Source organism: Triturus cristatus, chromosome 3_1 (assembly GCF_964204655.1).
Source record: "Triturus cristatus chromosome 3_1, aTriCri1.1, whole genome shotgun sequence".
NCBI lineage: Eukaryota > Metazoa > Chordata > Amphibia > Caudata > Salamandridae > Triturus > Triturus cristatus.
The window spans coordinates 960,432,878-960,451,744 of record NC_140583.1 but is presented as its reverse complement, the minus strand read 5'-3'; the positions used below and the strand labels follow the sequence as shown (position 1 = coordinate 960,451,744).

At 42.6% G+C, this 18,867-nt stretch overlaps 1 protein-coding gene across 3 annotated transcripts in view; it reads right to left on the bottom strand.

The window, feature by feature from the left end:
* Positions 1-18,867, bottom strand: part of MMADHC (metabolism of cobalamin associated D) — a 71,368-nt gene that overhangs the window by 29,704 nt on the left and 22,797 nt on the right. For 2 of the 3 annotated variants that reach the window (XM_085645603.1, XM_085645605.1), the window contains exons 5-6: positions 17,243-17,351; positions 689-819 (exon numbers count right to left, since the gene is read on the bottom strand). In XM_085645603.1, the coding sequence (XP_085501729.1) occupies positions 689-819; positions 17,243-17,351 (240 nt within the window). The remainder of the gene's footprint in view (positions 1-688; positions 820-17,242; positions 17,352-18,867) is intronic. The other variant, XM_085645604.1, reaches the window with a different exon arrangement.

Sequence of the window (18,867 nt, the reverse complement as noted above, 5' to 3'; positions counted from 1 at the left end):
CACATTTTTTGAAAGCTAATATCTCAGAAACTACTGAAACGATTTACATCAAATCGAAAAAAAGCATGCTTTCTGGGTGACGTTCTATTTCATGACAAGTTTGGTGAAAGTCTATTCAGAGTTTTTCGCTGCAACAGACAGCAACATTTCTTAAGGGAGTTTAAACGAGAGAAGTAAGCTTACTGACACACCTCACCCATTGAACTTATTTTCCCTTGAATGGACCTACACAAATTTTAGCATCCCCAACCTAAGCCACTTTCACTAGGGTATGCACATTCAGCAAACGGGAGAAATGTATTAGCAATTAAAAAATAATTTTTTTCAATTCAAATTGAGGCTCAACCACAATTACACAGTCACTATCTTGACGCTAATATGTATATTTAAATATTAAAATATAATTGCGATTTTTGGTTGGTCATCAAAACCAAGAAAGACAGTTACGGGCTCAAACGAGGAAACAAATGAGATTGTAAACTACGGATGAGGCAACTATGACATCAATTGTTCACCTTACTGTCAAATTTGTGGATGAAAACCATATTCAACTATTTTCATAAAGGAAGGCACATTTTAAAATAATTGTCAAATTTGGTGACTACTGAATGATCAGCACCAAGAAAAATTGTGTTTTCCTCATTAACTATCGCCTACTTGAAAATCAAAAAAATCTAGCATTACTTGCCTTTTCAAGCAGCATTTCTCGTTCACTTTCCACTTCTTCACTCCATATTGTCATGTCGTTTTCAGTTCTCTGTGTTACAGTAAGCACCATCAGATTATTTTCTGGAAATTCTGGAAACATAGATTCAAAGTCTGGAGAAATGTGAATTAGATTTCAATAACCTCTTTACTGTTCAATTGGCCATTTAAATTCACAAATGCATCCAATACACTACTAAGTGAAAGCAAGCATCCTGCTGCAAAAGAATACAAAACATTTGAATGCTTTTGAGCCGCATGTTACAGCCTCAATAAGATGTGTACGTATGTATACAGTCTATGCACCAAACAAACCTCATGATCACGGATTTAACCTCAGAAATCTAAAAACTGAGGCAGCCTTCCTCACTCATGAATCAGGATTATGCCAGTTTTACTCACATTCATTTTCCTTTTATGAATTTGTCACTTAAACGATTATTAGTAGATAAATGTAACAGAACTAATGTAGCACCCACAACTATGAAATAGTGGATCAGTTACGAAATACACAAAAATAAATGACATAGAAAATATATAAGAGGGGTTTATAAAAATTATAGCAGTGGCAAAATGGTTGATTATGCAACTCATCAAAAGTAATCAACAACCTTTATGGTTAAATCATTCTTTGTGTGCATAAACACAACTAACAGTAACCAGTATGGGACATGATTTACGCTACATAAAATGGCCTAACTGAGGCTCAGAAAAATGTAATGTTTTTCTGGACGCAGAATCTCTTAAGCCATAAAAACCCATTCTAGCTGTTTGAGATGATATTCGCTTATTACAATGTTTAAGGTTCACAAAATGAAGAGGCTAAAAACACTGCTGTTAGAAATGGGGGTCTCTAGTTGGCAAGGGTTTGTACCTTGTACAAGTAGGGATCCTTTTTCCTAGTCAGGTTGGGGGGGGGGGGGGGGGGGGGAAAGAGATATACTTCTAAAATAACCCCTGCTCACCCTCTTGGTAGCTTGGCGCAATCAGTCAGGCTTATCTCAGAGGCAATGTGTAAAGCATTTGCACGTAACTCACAGCAATACAGTGAAAACACTATAAAAAGGACACCATACCAGGTTTAAATTTTTTTTTAAAAAAGCCAATATGTATCTGTGTAAAACAAGACCGATAGGATAAAAATCCAACACAGTTATTCAAGAATATTAATAAGCAAAAATAGACTTTAGAAATAGTTCCATGAAGTTGATAGCTTCATCCGGGGCAACCACGGCAGTCTGAACCAACAAATCCCCTGGTTCCGGCCGACCGCGGCAGTGCGGCCCGGCTGCGGTGTCAAAGACCCTCAAACAGTAACTTTTGTGTCGGGTGACCGCAGTGGAATTCAAGGCTACGGTGTGAACAGAGCGGTGCCATGTGCAGTGCCCTCAGGTCGCGGTGCAGGCAGCGGCTCGGTGACAGTCATCCAGCTGCATCAGTGAGACCAGAGCTGCACTGCAAAGTGGGGTGGTGCTCGTTGCGGTGCAGACAGTCGCTGTGCAGGCCAGGCATCTGTTGGTGATCTGAGATCAATGGGGCTGATGTTGGTGGGCACAGTCTGCAGTACGGTATGGGGCGGCGCTTCGTGTAACTTGCGAGTGGTGACCCCAAACCACGGTGCAGGCAGTGGTGGCAATGTCCGCTCGCAGCGTCAGGGAGACCAGGGCGGCAGAGTGAAGCAAGGCGGAGCATAGTGCGGTACCCACAGGTCACGGTGCAAGCAGCAGCTCGGTGGCAGACGGAATCAGTGAGACCAGGGTTGCGGTGCAAAGTGCGGTGGTCCCGTCTGCAGTGCCTTCTGGTCACGGAGCCAGCAGGGTCTCAGTGATGGCATTGTTTTGCGGACCCACTGTCAAAGAAGCGGTACCCAGAGGAAGGCTAAGTCTTTGCTGTTCCTGAGACTTCTTGAACAGGGGGAAAGCTCTACTCAAGCCCTTGGAGATACTCGGAAGAAGAAGTTGTAGAAAGGTCACTCTAGTCCTTTCACTGCCCAAGACAGAAGCATCCACTGCAGTCCAATACAGCAAAGGACAAAGCAAAGGGGTAGTTCCGCCTCACAGCCTCTTCTTCATGACAAAGAGTTCAAAGTGTCAGGGCCCCAATATTGATATCACATTTCCCTTTGAAGTTGGCACAAACTAAGTTCCTCTGGCATACATAAACCAGTTCTGCCTGGCTCAGACCAGGTTCACACCAGGAGGGGGAGACAGCTTTGTGAGAGGTAGCCACAGTCCATTTAGGTGCAAGCGACCACTCATCCCACCACTCTAAATGCAATCCGGTCTATTCAGCCTGGCTATAAGTCTCCCAGGAAAGGCAGGACACACCTCAACCTCCCCCTTATGTCTGTGTAGTGTGAATGCACATCCCCAGCTCCTGCTACTCTCAACCCAGACAGTAAATGCACAAACATGCAGAGCCACAGGATGGTTAAGCCAAAAAATGCCCACTTTCTGAAAGTGGCATTTTCAAACACAAAATGAAAATCATCTTTACTAAAAGATGTATTTTTGAATTCTGAATACTGAAAGCCTAAACTCTATTTCTCCATCTTGTCCCAATGGAAAGTTAAGCTTGTAAAATGTTACAGGGCAGCTCCCATGATAGCCTACGGAACAGACAGCCTTGCAATAGTGAAAAATGAAATACACGGTATTTCTCGATCAGGACATGTAAAACACACCAGCACCTGTCCTAACTTTCACATACACTGCACCCTGCTCATGGGGGTAACTTGGAACTACCGGAGGGGTGCCTTAAATGTAAGAAAAGGGGTAGTTATGGCCTGGCAAGTGTGTACACTTGCCAGGTCAACATGGCAATAAAAAGTGCACGCAGACACTGCGGTGGCAGGTCGATCTCTTTGAAAGGCTACTTGCGTGAGTGGCACAACCAGTACTGCAAGCCCACTAATAGCATTTGATTTACAGGCCCTGGGCACAAACAGCGCACTGTACTAGGAACGTACTAGTAAATCAAATGTCCCAATCATGAAAAACCAATCATAACAATTTACAGTAGGAGCACTTGCACTTTAGTACTGAATAGCAGAGAAAAGGTACGCAGAGACACTAAACCAACAAACACAAAGTCCAGCTTACCATCAAACACAGGAGGTCAGAAGGCAAAAAGACAGGGGAAACACGCCAAAAGATGCCAGGTTTAACAAGTAAAACCAAAATATTCCAGATTAGGTTTCCAGCATCTCGAGAAAGCATCCCTTGCTTTTATGCATTTCACACCCCCTTGGAATTGAACGGCCAGTCATCTTGGGCTCTGTTACAGGTTGTTTATTTCCTTACTGAATCAAAGTCTTCTCTACCCCACTCTATCACAAAAGCTGGCCATCGAAATACATTGCTTGTGACTACATAGAGACTCCCCCATATAAGCTACTTAGGCAGGTTGAACATTCTTCTTAGGCCCTATCATCACCTCAACATAACTAACTTTGCTAATGTGGATACTGCCAATAGGCGAGTGAGTGCACCTTTCAGGTAGTGAATTTGGAGCTCAAAGGCTGAACCAAACATCTACACGGATATAATGTAACCAAGAGCGCCTACCTTAGAATTTGACTTTAGAATGGTACATACAAAGTCTGAAAACAATGCAGCAACATATGTGATAAATTAAGGGTAGCCCTCTGGTGTAGTCTAGCAATCACTTAAGGCTATTAATCTTTAAAGCAGCAGAGAATTTAAAAAACTGATCTTAAAAATGAATGAAATGGAAATTTTATTATCCTCTTCTACAAGGGCGCCCTTGCCTAAGGCAACCCTATTTGGAAATTTACAGCAAAATATATCTTGAAGAAAACTTCTTTAGCTATGAAGGGGACCTTTTTTGGCAAACCACCGGTACTTCCATGGGCAGCGCCTGTGCTCCTAGCATGGCCAATCTCTACATGCATGGTTTTGAGACTAAGCACATGTACCCATTGGATAATCCCTTCCATAATAAATTGAAACTATGGAAGCGTTACATAGATGATATCCTGGTCATCTGGGAAGGTGACCAGGAATCTCTTGGAACTTTTTCAGAGTGGTTGAATACCCGTGATGGTAATTTGAGGTTTACTGGTGAATTTAATAATCATTCCCTGGCCTTTCTAGACCTTAGACTATATCCACATAATGGCAGGATACATACCGAACTATACCAAAAACCCATGGCCAGGAACTCTCTGCTGAGCTATCACAGTTTCCATCCCCGGGAACTCCTTACGAATTTGCCAGTTGGCCAGTTCCTCAGATTGAGGAGAAATTGTACTGACCTAGCCAACTATAAAAATCATGCCACTAAATTAAGTGAAGAATTGGCTGTACGACATTACCCAGTACCGTTGATTAAAAGAGCCTGCAATAATGACAGAGGGGCTCTTCTAGAAACTTATACTAAACCACGAATGGACAGAATGGTCTGTGTTACTACTTTCAGTAATTTGACTGTAAATATTAAAAGAGCCATAAATTCAAATTGGCACATTCTTAACACTGGAAATCTGACACTAGATCGCCAACTTTTTGCATTAAAACGCAGTAGCAATTTGCAAGATTTGATGGTACATACCAGACCAAGAACTAAGACTTGTCAGTATAGACAAATGACCTTGTGGAATTCGGAGCCTGTGATTGGGCATTTCCCATGTGGATCTGGTTCGGTATGTCCTTTCACTAGACATGTGACAGAGGTTGATATTCTATCGGATAAACCTTGGAAATTGAACAAACATACCAATTGTAATTCAAGTGGAGTGATCTATATGATCAAGTGCCCCTGTTCATTGATTTACATTGGTATGACTTCACGGAAAGTGCGCCAGAGGATCACAGAACATTGTAGTACTTTTCGATGTAGAAAAGCCAACACACGCATGACCAAACATTATCTAGAGAAGGGACACACAGAAAACGACCTACAAGGGGTGATTATTGACAAACCCTATTAGGATATCAACATGGGCCCTGTAGAAGCTGTATTATTTCGCCGCGAACAGCGGTGGGTGTTCCGTACAAAAAGCCATATCAGAGGCCTGAATGAGGACATTCCTTGGGGGTCGGTGTAATACTTACCTGTGGGTTGTTTTGGCTTGATGCTGAAGGCGCAGATATATGGTATTTTTCAATATACCTTATGTTACTATATACCGTGGGACTATTTCCGAAATGCCGTGTGTGTGTGTGTATGTGTATGTATATATATATATATATATATATATATATATATATATATATATATACACACACACACATATACATACATATATACACACACACACACACACACACACACACACATTGCTGTGTTCCTTTTAATATATAGAACATCCAACATCTGATTATTGAATATTTCATCTATTGGATGTATGTATAGGGCTGTACAACCACGGTACTGATAACATATTGGTTCCACCCTCTGTATAGATTTATATACATGATTGCCTTTTATCATTGGTGATTGTTTTGGGCAACATGTAATGTGCTCAAGAGATCGGGTCTTTGTGAATAATGTAGGCGATACTATCATTTTTTATGCAACACACTTTTAATTTGATAGATCGTGGCTTTGATGTAGGGCCCGTTTTCCTGTTTTCATTGTAAAAATCCCTCCCGCCATTGAGTAGTTCAATTGCGCTTGTTGAACTACATTTCCCTTGGTTTTGGTGACCCGGAAGTGTTTGGATACACTTCCGGGTCGTCACAGTACCACGGTGAACACAGTGAGGTGATATAAGGATACCGAAATCAACCGGGTTTCCCCTTGGGTGATTGCCATAAAAGGACACAACACAGAATATTCTCAAGTAACGGGGAGGCGGTGGGTGTGTGATAGGACATACACGTAACTTGTAATGTCCCGTTACTTACGTAATGAATGTTGGTGACTTTTTACGTTATTAACACCAGCGTAAATATCAGTGTGCCGTGTAGTTGAGACACAATTGTGAATTGGCCTTTTGATCATGGCTGATATCAACATTAATATGTTAGTCATTATAGATCTTATGACTAGTACTTGCAGATTTCAGGGTGCCCAACGCTCACATTTTTTGTCTTCTAGGTTTACATATGAGGGTTCTTATCAGATCCTATATCCTATGAGACAGACTCTGTGAGACGATATGTATGGCTCGGTGCGAGTTTGGTTTAGAGGACAATATATGTTTTTGAATATGAGATCATTATTTATATAATGATTTACATAATCCATTCTATTGTTATATGCAGTATATAGATGGAGTCTGACCTGTATTTTTCTTCTTTTGTTTTGTGTTGTTTTTACCCTCCGAAAACTGTGATCTGAGGCGATACTCCCTTAAAGGTGGAGGTAAATTAATATTACCCCTTAGGTGAGTGTTGTGACTTTCGTGTTCACATTTTAAATATCACGTGTGAAGTTTGTTTTCACGTGTGTGTTTTGTTTTGTGTAGGGAGCACACTAAAGCTGAAATTTACAATAATCATGATACCTATGTATGTTTTTTGTAGACACTGGACCAGACTGCAGCTGGTGCCACTGTCCTAAAACTACCATATCAAATTAAGCATGGTTTCCTTTTTATATTTCACCTAATTTTTAGCAGAGTGACAGCGTTGGAGGTCCTGATGAATGCCGCGAATTTATAATCAATTGGCAGAAACATGTCGACCATTGACTAATAGGACATTATTTCAGTCCTTTATCACTTGCTTTTAATCTTAGCCCATGGGGACAATCATTAAACTTCTTGTGTCACCCAGGAGCTATTTTTAATGCACTTTCTGTTTTATATTTTGCACTCTGCCCCTCACTCCCATTGCCTAAATTTGTAACCTTGCAAAACACCTCACGCTACTCTCATCCCCCCCTTTTTCCGGAGAGTTGTAGCCCACACTGTATACCTTGCGGTTGCAGTGTGTAAGAGGGTACCCAATGATGAAGCATGTCACCTTTGGGTGAGTGAGGGTTCTCATCTTTATAAATTAAGACTTTTTTCTCTTTGTTTCCTGCTGATAGACACAGTAGTGGCCACATTTGGTTACTAGCATCCCATTACTTTTTGTGAGATACATAGTTTGGAGTGGTGATGTAGATGCAATTACTCACTCCTTATTCATGAACCCCCTAGTGTGATACATGAATCATTGGGCCCCAGATTAACAGTCCTAGTTTCCGTTTCTGTGTCCCCTTGAGAGCGTATAAACTATGTTCTAGATTAAAAGTGACAAAATAATTTAGCTCTCCAAATTTCAAAAGTTGTGACCTCTTTTTGAAGCCATAAGGAGGCTATACAAAGATGGGCTACAGCCACTGCTATGAAGATTAGATAGCTAAATTCAAAAACTGTTTGTCCTTCCATTAAATCTCCCCCTGTACCCATTAACATAATAGGCGGAGTAATATTAATTTTAACTCCCGTAATTTCCAAAAGAAACTTCAATATGGTCCAGAAATTGAGTCAACTTCCCACATGCAAAGAAAATATGAATAATATCAGCCACATCTAACACATTTCCCATCATTAGCCCCCCCCCCCCCACCTTTCATCATCTTCGCAGGGGTATGGTATAAACCAGATATGGTTTTAAAATGTTGTGTTCTTAAATTGGCTGATATTAAAGTTTTCCCTGCTATATCGATAGATTGTTCTCTGTGCATGTCATGTTCTCCCAATCTATTTCTCCATCTTATGTTTTGGGTTTCCAAATCATCTTTCTGCGTATCTAATAAACAACTGTAGATCCCACCGATCCGTTGCTTCCGTCTGATAGCCTCAATTAAAAAATATGGCTCTATTGTCCTTTGTTTTTTCAAAAAGAAGTCCCTCATCTGGAGAAATTTTAAAAATTCAGTTTGCCGGAGTTTATATTCATCGGCTAACATCTGAAAGGAGAGCAGATCTCCATCCTTATATAGTTTACCTATATATGTAACTCCCTTGTCCTTCCAACTCTGCCGGTGAAAACAGCAGGTAGTAAAATGCGTGTGTTTATTGGAGTACAGAAACAAACCCCCTCGATTCGTAGCTTTTTCCACACTGCTCTCCACACCTTGTAGGCAACCATTACTACCTTAAAGCGTGTTCTCTTATAATAGTTATAGTCCAGCTTTCTAAACAGACAATTCCTTACTTCTGCCCCGAGTAATATCTGATATATGGAGGGATATTCTGCGGGGTTAGTGATGTCTTCACCGGTGAGCATTATCCTGATGTTTTGCGAAATACATGCATAGTAATAAAATGTGAAATCGGGTACCGCCCATCCCCCTTTCTCCTGAGGTAATGACATACAGCGCATTGCTCTTCGTGATTTCCCTTGGGCCCATAAAAATCCCATACAGCATGATTGTAATCGCTGTAACTGTCCTTTAGATAGTTCTAGTGGAACAGACCTAAAGAAGTATAACACTTTAGGTAAGATTACCATTTTTAAGACATTACATCTCCCAACCATTGTGAGGTGTAAACATTCCAATTTATCCAAATGCTTCTTAACACTCGTAAGAGAAGAATTCCAATTAATTTTAACCAATTCATCCAGACAGACCCTGATTTTGATACCCAAGTAGCTTACTTCATCGGTCACTCTGGGGTCTTGGACACCTGTCTGGTTAGTATATAATATTTGTGTTTTAGATGCGTCAAGCTTATACCCAGATACAACTCCAAATTTCTGTGCCATTAGTTCTCTGAGATTGCTGCAGCCGGGTCCGATGTTACCACAACCACGTCATCAGCATATGCTAATACTCACAGCTGTTCCAATCCGCATTCAACAGACTTTATTCTTAAGTTGCCTTCTAACATGGTCAAAAATGTATTTATTTATATATAAAGCAAACAGTGGAGAGCACGGGCAACCCTGCCTCGTGCTATACACCGGTACTGACTCTAACCTGCTAATACAGATTCGAGCTTTAGGGGTCTTATTTCCAGCTTGAATTGCTTGAATAAAGCCAGGGCCAAACCCCATAGATCTTAATGTACCCCAGAGAAAGCTCCACGATCCAATGCCTTCTCGGCATCTAATAAAACTAAGCCTAAGGTAGTGCCCTGTACATTAGCTTTATCCAGCAATGTTATTACCCTGTTGATATGATTTACAGTACCCCTGGTGGGTATGAACCCATGTTATCTCAAGGATACCAGTGGGGTAATAACATTTGTTAGGCGGGTGGCTAGAATTTTAGTATACATCTTCCCGTCGGCATTTAGTAAAGAAATTGGTCGATACGACCCTGGGAGCTCTGGTGATTTATCGTTCTTCCTAAAAACAATGATATTTGCTTCCTCCCATGATGGGGGTACTGCCCCTTCTGTGCTTGTTGTAGGGTAGTCAGTAACTCGACTTTTAATTCCTGAAAAAATGTTCTATATACCTCCAGAGGTAGCTTCATCTGGACCCGCCCCATTATTAAGGTTATTTATTGCCACTTCTAATTCTTCCATCGTAATAGGTTCATCTAATGTCTGTGCCTCTGTTTGTCCCAATTTAACACACACTACGTCGTTAAAGAATGTATACATATACTCTTCCCCCCGATTATCCTCTGTATATAACGCTTTATAAAAAGAATAAAATATTTCAAGTATTTCCTGTGGGGTTTCTACTAAATTACCTTGTCCATTCTTCATCCTTTGAATTCTCTGTGCCGCCTCTTTAGACCTTAACCTTTGTGCCAAGCACCACCCAGTAGCTTCACCAAACTCATCTCTCTCTTTCTTAAACAGGTTAAACTTAATAGCAATTTCTCTGCTCCAATGAAGGTTAATTCTGGCTTTGCATCAGGCTACCTCTGCTTGTGACTGAACAGTATCCCCTCCCATCGCAATCTTCTGCATCAATTCTACCTCGGCCAACCTGAGCCTCCCATAAACATCTTGAACCTCAGCTCTAAGTTGTTTCTGTTTGTGTATCCCATAACTCAGCGTCTCCCCCCTAAACCCTGCTTTTAGGGCATCCCAAACATATGGTTGTGAGGTCGATTTATGGTTAATTTCCAAAAATTGCCGAATCCAATACCTCATGTGGTTTACAAAATTAAAATCTTTTATACGTTTACGGTCAAACGAGAAGGATCTCTGTGTGGAGGCATTACTGTTACACCTAAATGGGATATCTATCACTAATGGGCCATGGTCTGATGTGATTCTTGGGTAAACATGTATTCTGATGGCACAAAGAAATAATCTAGTCTAACCAATTTGTTGTGGGGATAAGAAAAGAATGTAAAGCCCGGGTCTGCTATCTGCAATATAGACCATGCATCTTTCAGGCCATGATCCTCCACCAAGTGCTGTAACACCTTGAAAACTCTTGGTTTTCTGCCGGTGTAGTTTTCCCACCCTTTCTAAAAATCTTGCCGATCTAAGTGAATGTTGAAGTCCCCACACAGAATCAGAGGGGTAGGCCATGGTGTTATTTCCAAATTAAGACCTTCGAACACTGTGGCTTCATCAAGGTTTGACCCATATACCGAGCAAACAGTAAAAATAAATTCCCCCCTCACACATTCAGTAATGGCCCAGCGGCCTTCGTTATCAACCGCTATTCTATCGGTGCTTTGTAACCCCTTCTTTGCAAAGATAGCTACTCCGTGATTAGTGGCGGACGGTCATGTACAGGCTAGTACTATATACCCCAGCTCGCTGAGAACCCTCAGATTGTCCCATGAAATGTGGGTCTCTTGGAGACCTACCAAGTCCGGCTGCATCACCCGCAACTCCGCAGCAACCCTTTTCCGTTTCAGATTATTGTTTAACCCACAAACATTAAAAGAACATACCCGTAAGTTACCCGGATTCTTTTTATCCCCCAACAAAGACTTCTGTGCCTCTCCCATTTTATAACCTTATCTCCAGAAGTCCATATCCATATTCTCATCCTCAATGTACTATGGATTGCATTTTCTATTTGACCCCCTTCCCGTTCCTGACCAACCCCCTCCTCTACCCAAAGTGTAGCCAGTGAACTGACTCCACTCCACTCCACCCCACCCCACCTCCCCACCCCTCCTGTAACAAGGCTCTAGGACCAATGGTCCCGGTGATGGATAGCCAAGTTCTCCCAAGCCCTCCCCATATTGATAGAGTACATAGTAGCCCGACTAAGTATTAATTTCATACAATCGGTTGGAACATATAGGATAGTATTTTTATACAGCCTGGGGTGAATCCCATACCTTTAGATCTCCTGACTATTCATATATACCATACCTACATGTACCCCTGCATCAAACACAAATATGAGAGGAAGAAAACAAAAAACGGAAGAAAGAAAAAATAGCAAGGGTCATCACATAGTAAAGGCTACCAGTAATCACATGATCACATTATAATGGCTACCAGTAAATCACAGTATATCACTTCCTGGGGAGAAAAACAAAAAAGCAAACACCCTTATATACCTTATGTACTCCCTTTCCCTGGCCCTGATGAACCTAGACAATAGATTGCAAATGTTCCTTGGCTTTAACTTCCGACGTAACAAAACGTGTCTGTGCTTTGGCTCCTGAGGCTCAGCCGGGAGAAAGTTACGGGACGGCGCTAGCACAACAGCCATGTAAAAAGGTGTAAAGTAAGACTGCACAATTTTAGCTGCCTTCAAAATTGCTTTTACTCTTTTTTTAAAGTGAATTGCTGTTTTTGCACATTTAATAAGCTCACGACTCCCCGGCACCGCACTGCTAATGCGGGACCGCCATTTTGGGAGGAGCTCAGGTTAGCAGACTAGTTGCCCTTGCTATGGGGATACACAAAGACAGAGTGGTGCGGACGCGCCGCTGGCGCGCCCAATGCAAAGTAGTCTGCGCCCATCCGCGTCCAGCGCCAGCCACCCTGCCACTCACAGCAGAGGAACAAATAAACCAATGCCTCTTAACTACTCGAGCAGAACACTCCACAAGTACAATAGGATCGCCCCTAAACCAAACTGTTTGTGCATTTCACTGGACATTTCGTCTACATTCTGCCAAATTACCTGTCCTGGTTGTCTCACGACACTACCAGACTTCCTACTCCTAAGAACAAAAGAGAATCAAAACACAGGTAACAAGAATAAATTAAATGACATAGCAAGCCGTAGCAGGGAGAGCCGCCAGCTGAAGCCCGAGGATCTTCGGGCTCTGATCCAAGAGACCGCAGTCAAGAGGGGCATAGCCTCAAAAACCTCCGGTATGTCCTGTAATTTTTCCCCGGGAGAACAGGCCACAGTTTCACAAGGTCGGCTCGGGGGGGGGGGGGGGGGGGGGGGGGGGTGGGGGCGGGGGGATAGAGAGGAGAATGCTCAGCTCATCGGCCGACTTGCGGCTGCCATCTTGCCCAATCGTTGTTCCATATTTGGTATTACTAGACTATAAGCATTCAGGAGAAGATATACTTGGTTAGAGATCCAGAATTTATGTTTATTCATTTGTAAAAATGCAACACAGTATTGAGGAAATCTTTTTAAAAAAACTAAAATCTTTACATTTTCCATAATATGTTTAGGCCGCATTTACATGCTAATGTGGGGTTGGCACAAATACATAGCTCTAAATGTGCTGAAAAAACATGTGGTTTGTCTGGGTGCATACAAGCAAAGTAGCATGTGTGTTTAAACAGCCCAGCACTGATTGTTTGAAAAAAAAAGCTCCCGCCACAGAGGTGTGGAAACACTCCAGAGGTGAAAGAACTAAATATAGGATCTTACTACAAAATAATGTACACAGCACTTTTCGGCGTAGGCTCATTATTTCATCAAATTGAACAAATAAAATTGTATGACATGCACAGGAGTACCTGTTTACAGATCATGTGGAACTGTCAAATCATTGTTCCTTTCTGTGTGGATCCTAGAAATAACTAGCCGTGCATGTCAAGGCTGACAACTCTCCTTTAGGCATTTGAAGACTCTCAGAAAGACTTGCTTAGCATCCTAATTGGAAAATAGCTCTTACCTACCATATGGACAAATGCAAGAGTACTGCAGGGCATGTGAAGCAGGCAATAGTTTTTGCTGTGCACATGGTGTAGGAAACAGGGCTGTTGTTGCAGTACCCCCCTCAGCCCCCCCCCCTGAACCGCCTTTTTCCTGGTATTTGATGCAACTTTGAAGTGTACTGGGTTCCTGCTAACCAGGACCCCAGTACCAGTGTTCTTTCCCTGAAAATGTACAACTGGTCCCCCAATTGGCAAAACCTTTAGCACCCCTTGTAAGTCTCTAGTAAGTGGCACCCCTGTTACCTAGGGCCAGGGGTACTAAAGCGGGTCCATAAGGGCTGCCACAAATAGTGCCACCCTAAGGGTCTCCTCACCAAGCACATGCAAGGCTGCCATTGCAGGCTGCGTATCTTGATGCTGACAAAAGTGAAAAACACGACATGTCACACATCCATGTGTGCCATGTCCCCTATCACTGCATATGATATTTGTAAGCCACCCCTACAGTTGCCCGACAGCCCTAAGGTGGTGTGCTTAATAATATATGTCAGAGCATATTTGCATGAGCAGATATGCCCCTGTACTGGTCAGTTCTATAACTACCAGTGCAAGTGACCAGGGAAGCCATCTTAAATCATGAACTGGTGAAAACGAGTTTCCCGGCTACATGATGGCTTCACTGAAAATAGGGATGTTCGGCATCAGACATCTCATATTGGTAAACTCACACTGATGCCAGTGTTGGATTTACCAATCTATACGCCCAGAGAGCACCTTAGGTGTGCCCCCTGAAAACCTGCCAGCCTCTAGTGGGTTTGCGGACTGGTCTCTGCCAGCCTGCCGCCTGTGTCACTGGTCTGACCACCTAGGGTGAGAGCCTTTGCTCTCAGGAGGCCCAGAACAAAAGCCTGTCTGGGAACAGAGTAAAACCCCCCCTCCCACAGGACGGTCTGCTGATCAGCCTCTTTGGGCCGGCGAGCTTCTATGAGGGGAGTCAGATTCTCATTCCAAAAGCAGCAACTTCTTTGGAGAGGGAGCCCCCCTTGGCACCTGGACAGGCAGGAAAATTAGTCAGGTAGGCATGCCACCTACAGGCTAGTATCACCCCCAAGGTGGACTACTGTGAGGTGAACACGATTTTTCATAGGCAGCCATCTTTGTGATGGCATATTTAGGAATTATGGGGCAGGGTTATGCCAACTTCCAAAAGGAAGTGGTTATATAAGGGGCATAGTGACCCCAAGGGTCTGCAGCCCATTTGCTACAACTCTACATTCCCCTACATTCCCGAATTTCAGTATTTGGGGGAGTCCCGGGTACCAGAGAAGCAGATCCTAATGACCTAATAAGAGAGAGGACACCAAAGAGAAGCAGAAGAGGAGAGAAGAAGCAGCTGACCTGGTACCAACCCAGTCGGCCTGACTGCATACCTAGTCGAAAACTGCGCCAAAGTGGACTAGTCTTGCAGCTGTGACTCCAGAAACTTGGGCAGACTGCTTGCCTTCTAAAAAGACTCAAGATCTCCTGTGAACAGTGGTCCTATTCAGCGAAAACTCCAAAAAGACTAAGGCCTCTGGATCCGTCGAAACCAGACACCCCAAGTCACCACTACATTGTTTGCTTCAGACTTTAGTTGAAATGGGCCACTGGTGCAAACAAGCTCCCCTCGTCCTCCAGAGCTGTAGTCCATCGTGGTTTCACCCCTTCTGGACTCCCAGACGTCATATGCAGCCTCTGCGCGCAGACCCCTCTCTACCGCGACTGCTCCATTAAGTACAAACCTGATGCCTAAAGACATCTCTGCACCCGTCGCCCAGGGCCTTGGAAAAGAGGGCCAATGGTGCCCCCATCTCCCCCTGTACCAGATTATCGTGAGGCTTGAGTCACACTCCTGGTTCAGCCCGACTGGCTAGAGCCTACAGCCTCCTTCCTCAGTGACCGATTTCCATTGAAATACATTGGGCTACCGATGCAATTTTGCACCCTGCACCCAGCTGCCCTCGTGCCACTGGTGGTGTACTGTTGGTGCTGCCTTGGACCTTGCCCACCACTCACCTTAACTCCTGGAGATTGGTCTTTTAAGTTGCTGTACTCTGTTTGCAGAACGTGTTCTTCCTTCCATAGAATAACACTGCCGAACTCACAAAATGAAAAGAATTACTATTTAAAAACGTACTTACCTGAACGATTTTTCTGATGCCTAAACATATATAAAGATACTTGCTATCTTTATAAATTGGTTTGGCTCTCCTTCTTAAGTTGTGTGTGCCATTTATTAATCATTGTCTGTATTTGCAAATGTCTTGCACTCATCTGTGTTCAACTTTAAAAACGTTCGACCACACTACCCTCTAATAGACCACTTTGGGATTGCACAGCAAGCCCCTGCCCACTCATAACGAAGCCCCCTGGACTCCTTACATGGAATATCAAATTTCTGATAGATCACATACAGAGCCGGCTTCCTACACATGGACATGGGCAACAGGATTTATTGGGAATGCAGAGTTTTTCACAACAGTAGATCAGTAGAAAACAAGCACTACTCATGTAAAAAATTGTATACCTCTGTGCATGTGGAGACTGGCAAATACCTAGTGTGCAGCTGGAGCCTCTGCTGCCAGTTGCTGAGCAATTGGAAGTTCATTATACAAGCTGATTGACAAGCAGAGCGTGGTCATATCTGTTGTTGCGCATTTCAAAGTTGATGAGCACTTGGGTGAGGGTCATACATATTGCAGGTCACATGGATGCGGTTTATATGTTTTACTGTGGGGATGAATACACCAATCACAGGCTTTTAGAGGCTGGAAATAACCCTTGCTGTGCATGTGGGAACAGACAAGTTTCTATCTACATGAAAGCTAGTTGTATCAGTTCCTGTAAAATTGCCCATATTCGCTCATAGGTATGCTGAAAGTGCCAATATCTGTTGTAGTTGGCTAATCAAATGGAAAGAAAACAAATCATGCCTCTAAAATGATATTTAATAAATTACCCTCTGTAAAGTTATCTTTAGATCTCATCACAGTATAATTAGTGGTAAAAACACCCCAGTGACTTTTTTTTTTTTTTTTAATCCCAGTCAAGTTTGTAACCAATCAGGTTTACGGTTGCAAGGCTTTTGAAAATGCAGTTCCATGGGGGTAATCCCCAAGCGCCTATGAAATGCCCTTTATTCCTTTGTAGTTTTGCCAGCGTACCACAAACATGCACAATCTGACTATCAATATTTTTAAACAATCTTGGGGGAAATCTAGAACCCTTGGAAAGCAGTGTGTAAATCTATTACACCATTGGGTACTACACTTGACAAAGACTCTGGAAGATAAACCCCTCATCTATCCTTTGGAGTGGTCTTGCACACTTTACTTAAAAGTGATTAGAACAGTGTTATTTAAAATGCACAATTTGTCACTATTTTACACAAATGTGAGAATGGGCAACTCATTTAAGACTTCTGAAAGTTATTCTCAAGTTCCGAATTACACACCTAATGCTCTTTCATTAATATGGGTCAATCCACCCCTCACCCGCAAAACAACTTGAGAGTGCCAAGCAAAACTTATTTTTAAGCATTAAATGAAATCAACAAATTAGATGTGGATGGCTTGTGCACAATTAAAAAGGTACCTTTTCGTAAGAGTTCCGGGCATGATTGTATTGCACATTCTACTTTTGCATTCTCAAAGTAAGCTGCAACACTGTTAATCCGCTGCTCTCTGACAGGGACATCACTACCCTAAAGGAAAAGAAATAGAAATTTTGACTACAGGCACTTCAAGATATGGCTCGCAAAGATCAGCTATATTTCACTAATCTTCATTCTCCAAAAGACAGAACAGAGGTGCCTATTCTATTCACAAACTGCACTTTGTAGAACATTTTTAGTACTGCAATAGTCCTACTCATATACTACAAAATGCTATTCATAAACTTATGTGGAGACCTACGTTTCACTATTATTTCTATGTGGTGCTCTCCTCTCCGTTTACGAAGGGCTTAACTTTAAATAAGAAAATTAAAAATTAAACTAATATTTTAATACAATTTACTAAATAATAAATATAAATATGATAGGGAGGGATTAAAATGACAATGAATAGAAATGAAAATCAATTTTTAAACATTTAGAGCCCAATAAAGAGGCCGTAGGAAACTGCTCCGGCCCTCGGTTGGAGCCGTTCCAACAGCATTGTATTCGGCTGTTTGGATTCCTTTCCAACCATTTTGATGGGTCGGTCGGAAAGGAATCCGAACCGGATTTCTGAATAGCCTCCAACGGGCTCAGAGCTCGTTTCCCATTCAGAAAGCCTCCAGTAATCCCTCAGGTGTTTCTTTCAGCCCGAGGGATTACGATGGCAGACTCCAGCAGCCTTTCTGCGACAGCCTTTATGGCACAGAAAGGCTGTGGGAATAGGACTTTGGGGGCCCCCCATGGGTTCAAGGCCTCCGGATGGCAGCCTAGGGGGCACCTATGGTGCCCCCCCTGTTGATCCTTGCACCCGGTGGCAGGCACCTCCTGAGGTGTGCAGGGATGAACTGCACCTCAGCTCTTTACCATGAGAACATGCATTCCGTTTGGAATGCATGCTCCCAATGTAAAGAATAGGAATGCGACCAAAGGGTGTTTGGTCTCATCCTAATTGCTGGGTTGGGACCAACGACAGGAGGTTCTTCGGTCCCAGTTCCCAAACGATGTTGGACAGACTCGGGTCCATCCGACATCGTAATCGGGCCCTTAATTTGATGAGTTACACAACTATTTCAGAATGCCAAAACAAAACGATTTCACAAAACTGCTGCATTAAATATAAAACAATACAGAGACAAAATAAAAAGATGTATTGGTTATTTGCTTTGTAGGTGTTTGGAATGAATGCAAAGGTAACAAGCAGGAGTCTGAGTATGGCTATACAAGATCTTGACTGGATTGATATTTCGTGAGAAATTACAATGAGAGGCGCTAATCCTTGTACTCAGTGGCTCTTAAGGCAATTACAAGGCTGGAATCTCACATATCTTGGAAAATGATCACAGGCATAGGCAGTCTTTACTATCATCGGAGGGTACTATCAGAGCATTCTTCTTAAATTGGCACCTACAGATGGGGTAGGGAAATGGCCATGGTGCCCTCAGGAAGACTTAAGGAAGAAGAATTACATTGCACTCCGTTTTTAAATTAAATCCGTGGGCCACTGATTTGATTCTGTGACACTATTCTTCAAAAGAGGATTAGAGGAGGAGGCAATGAAGGT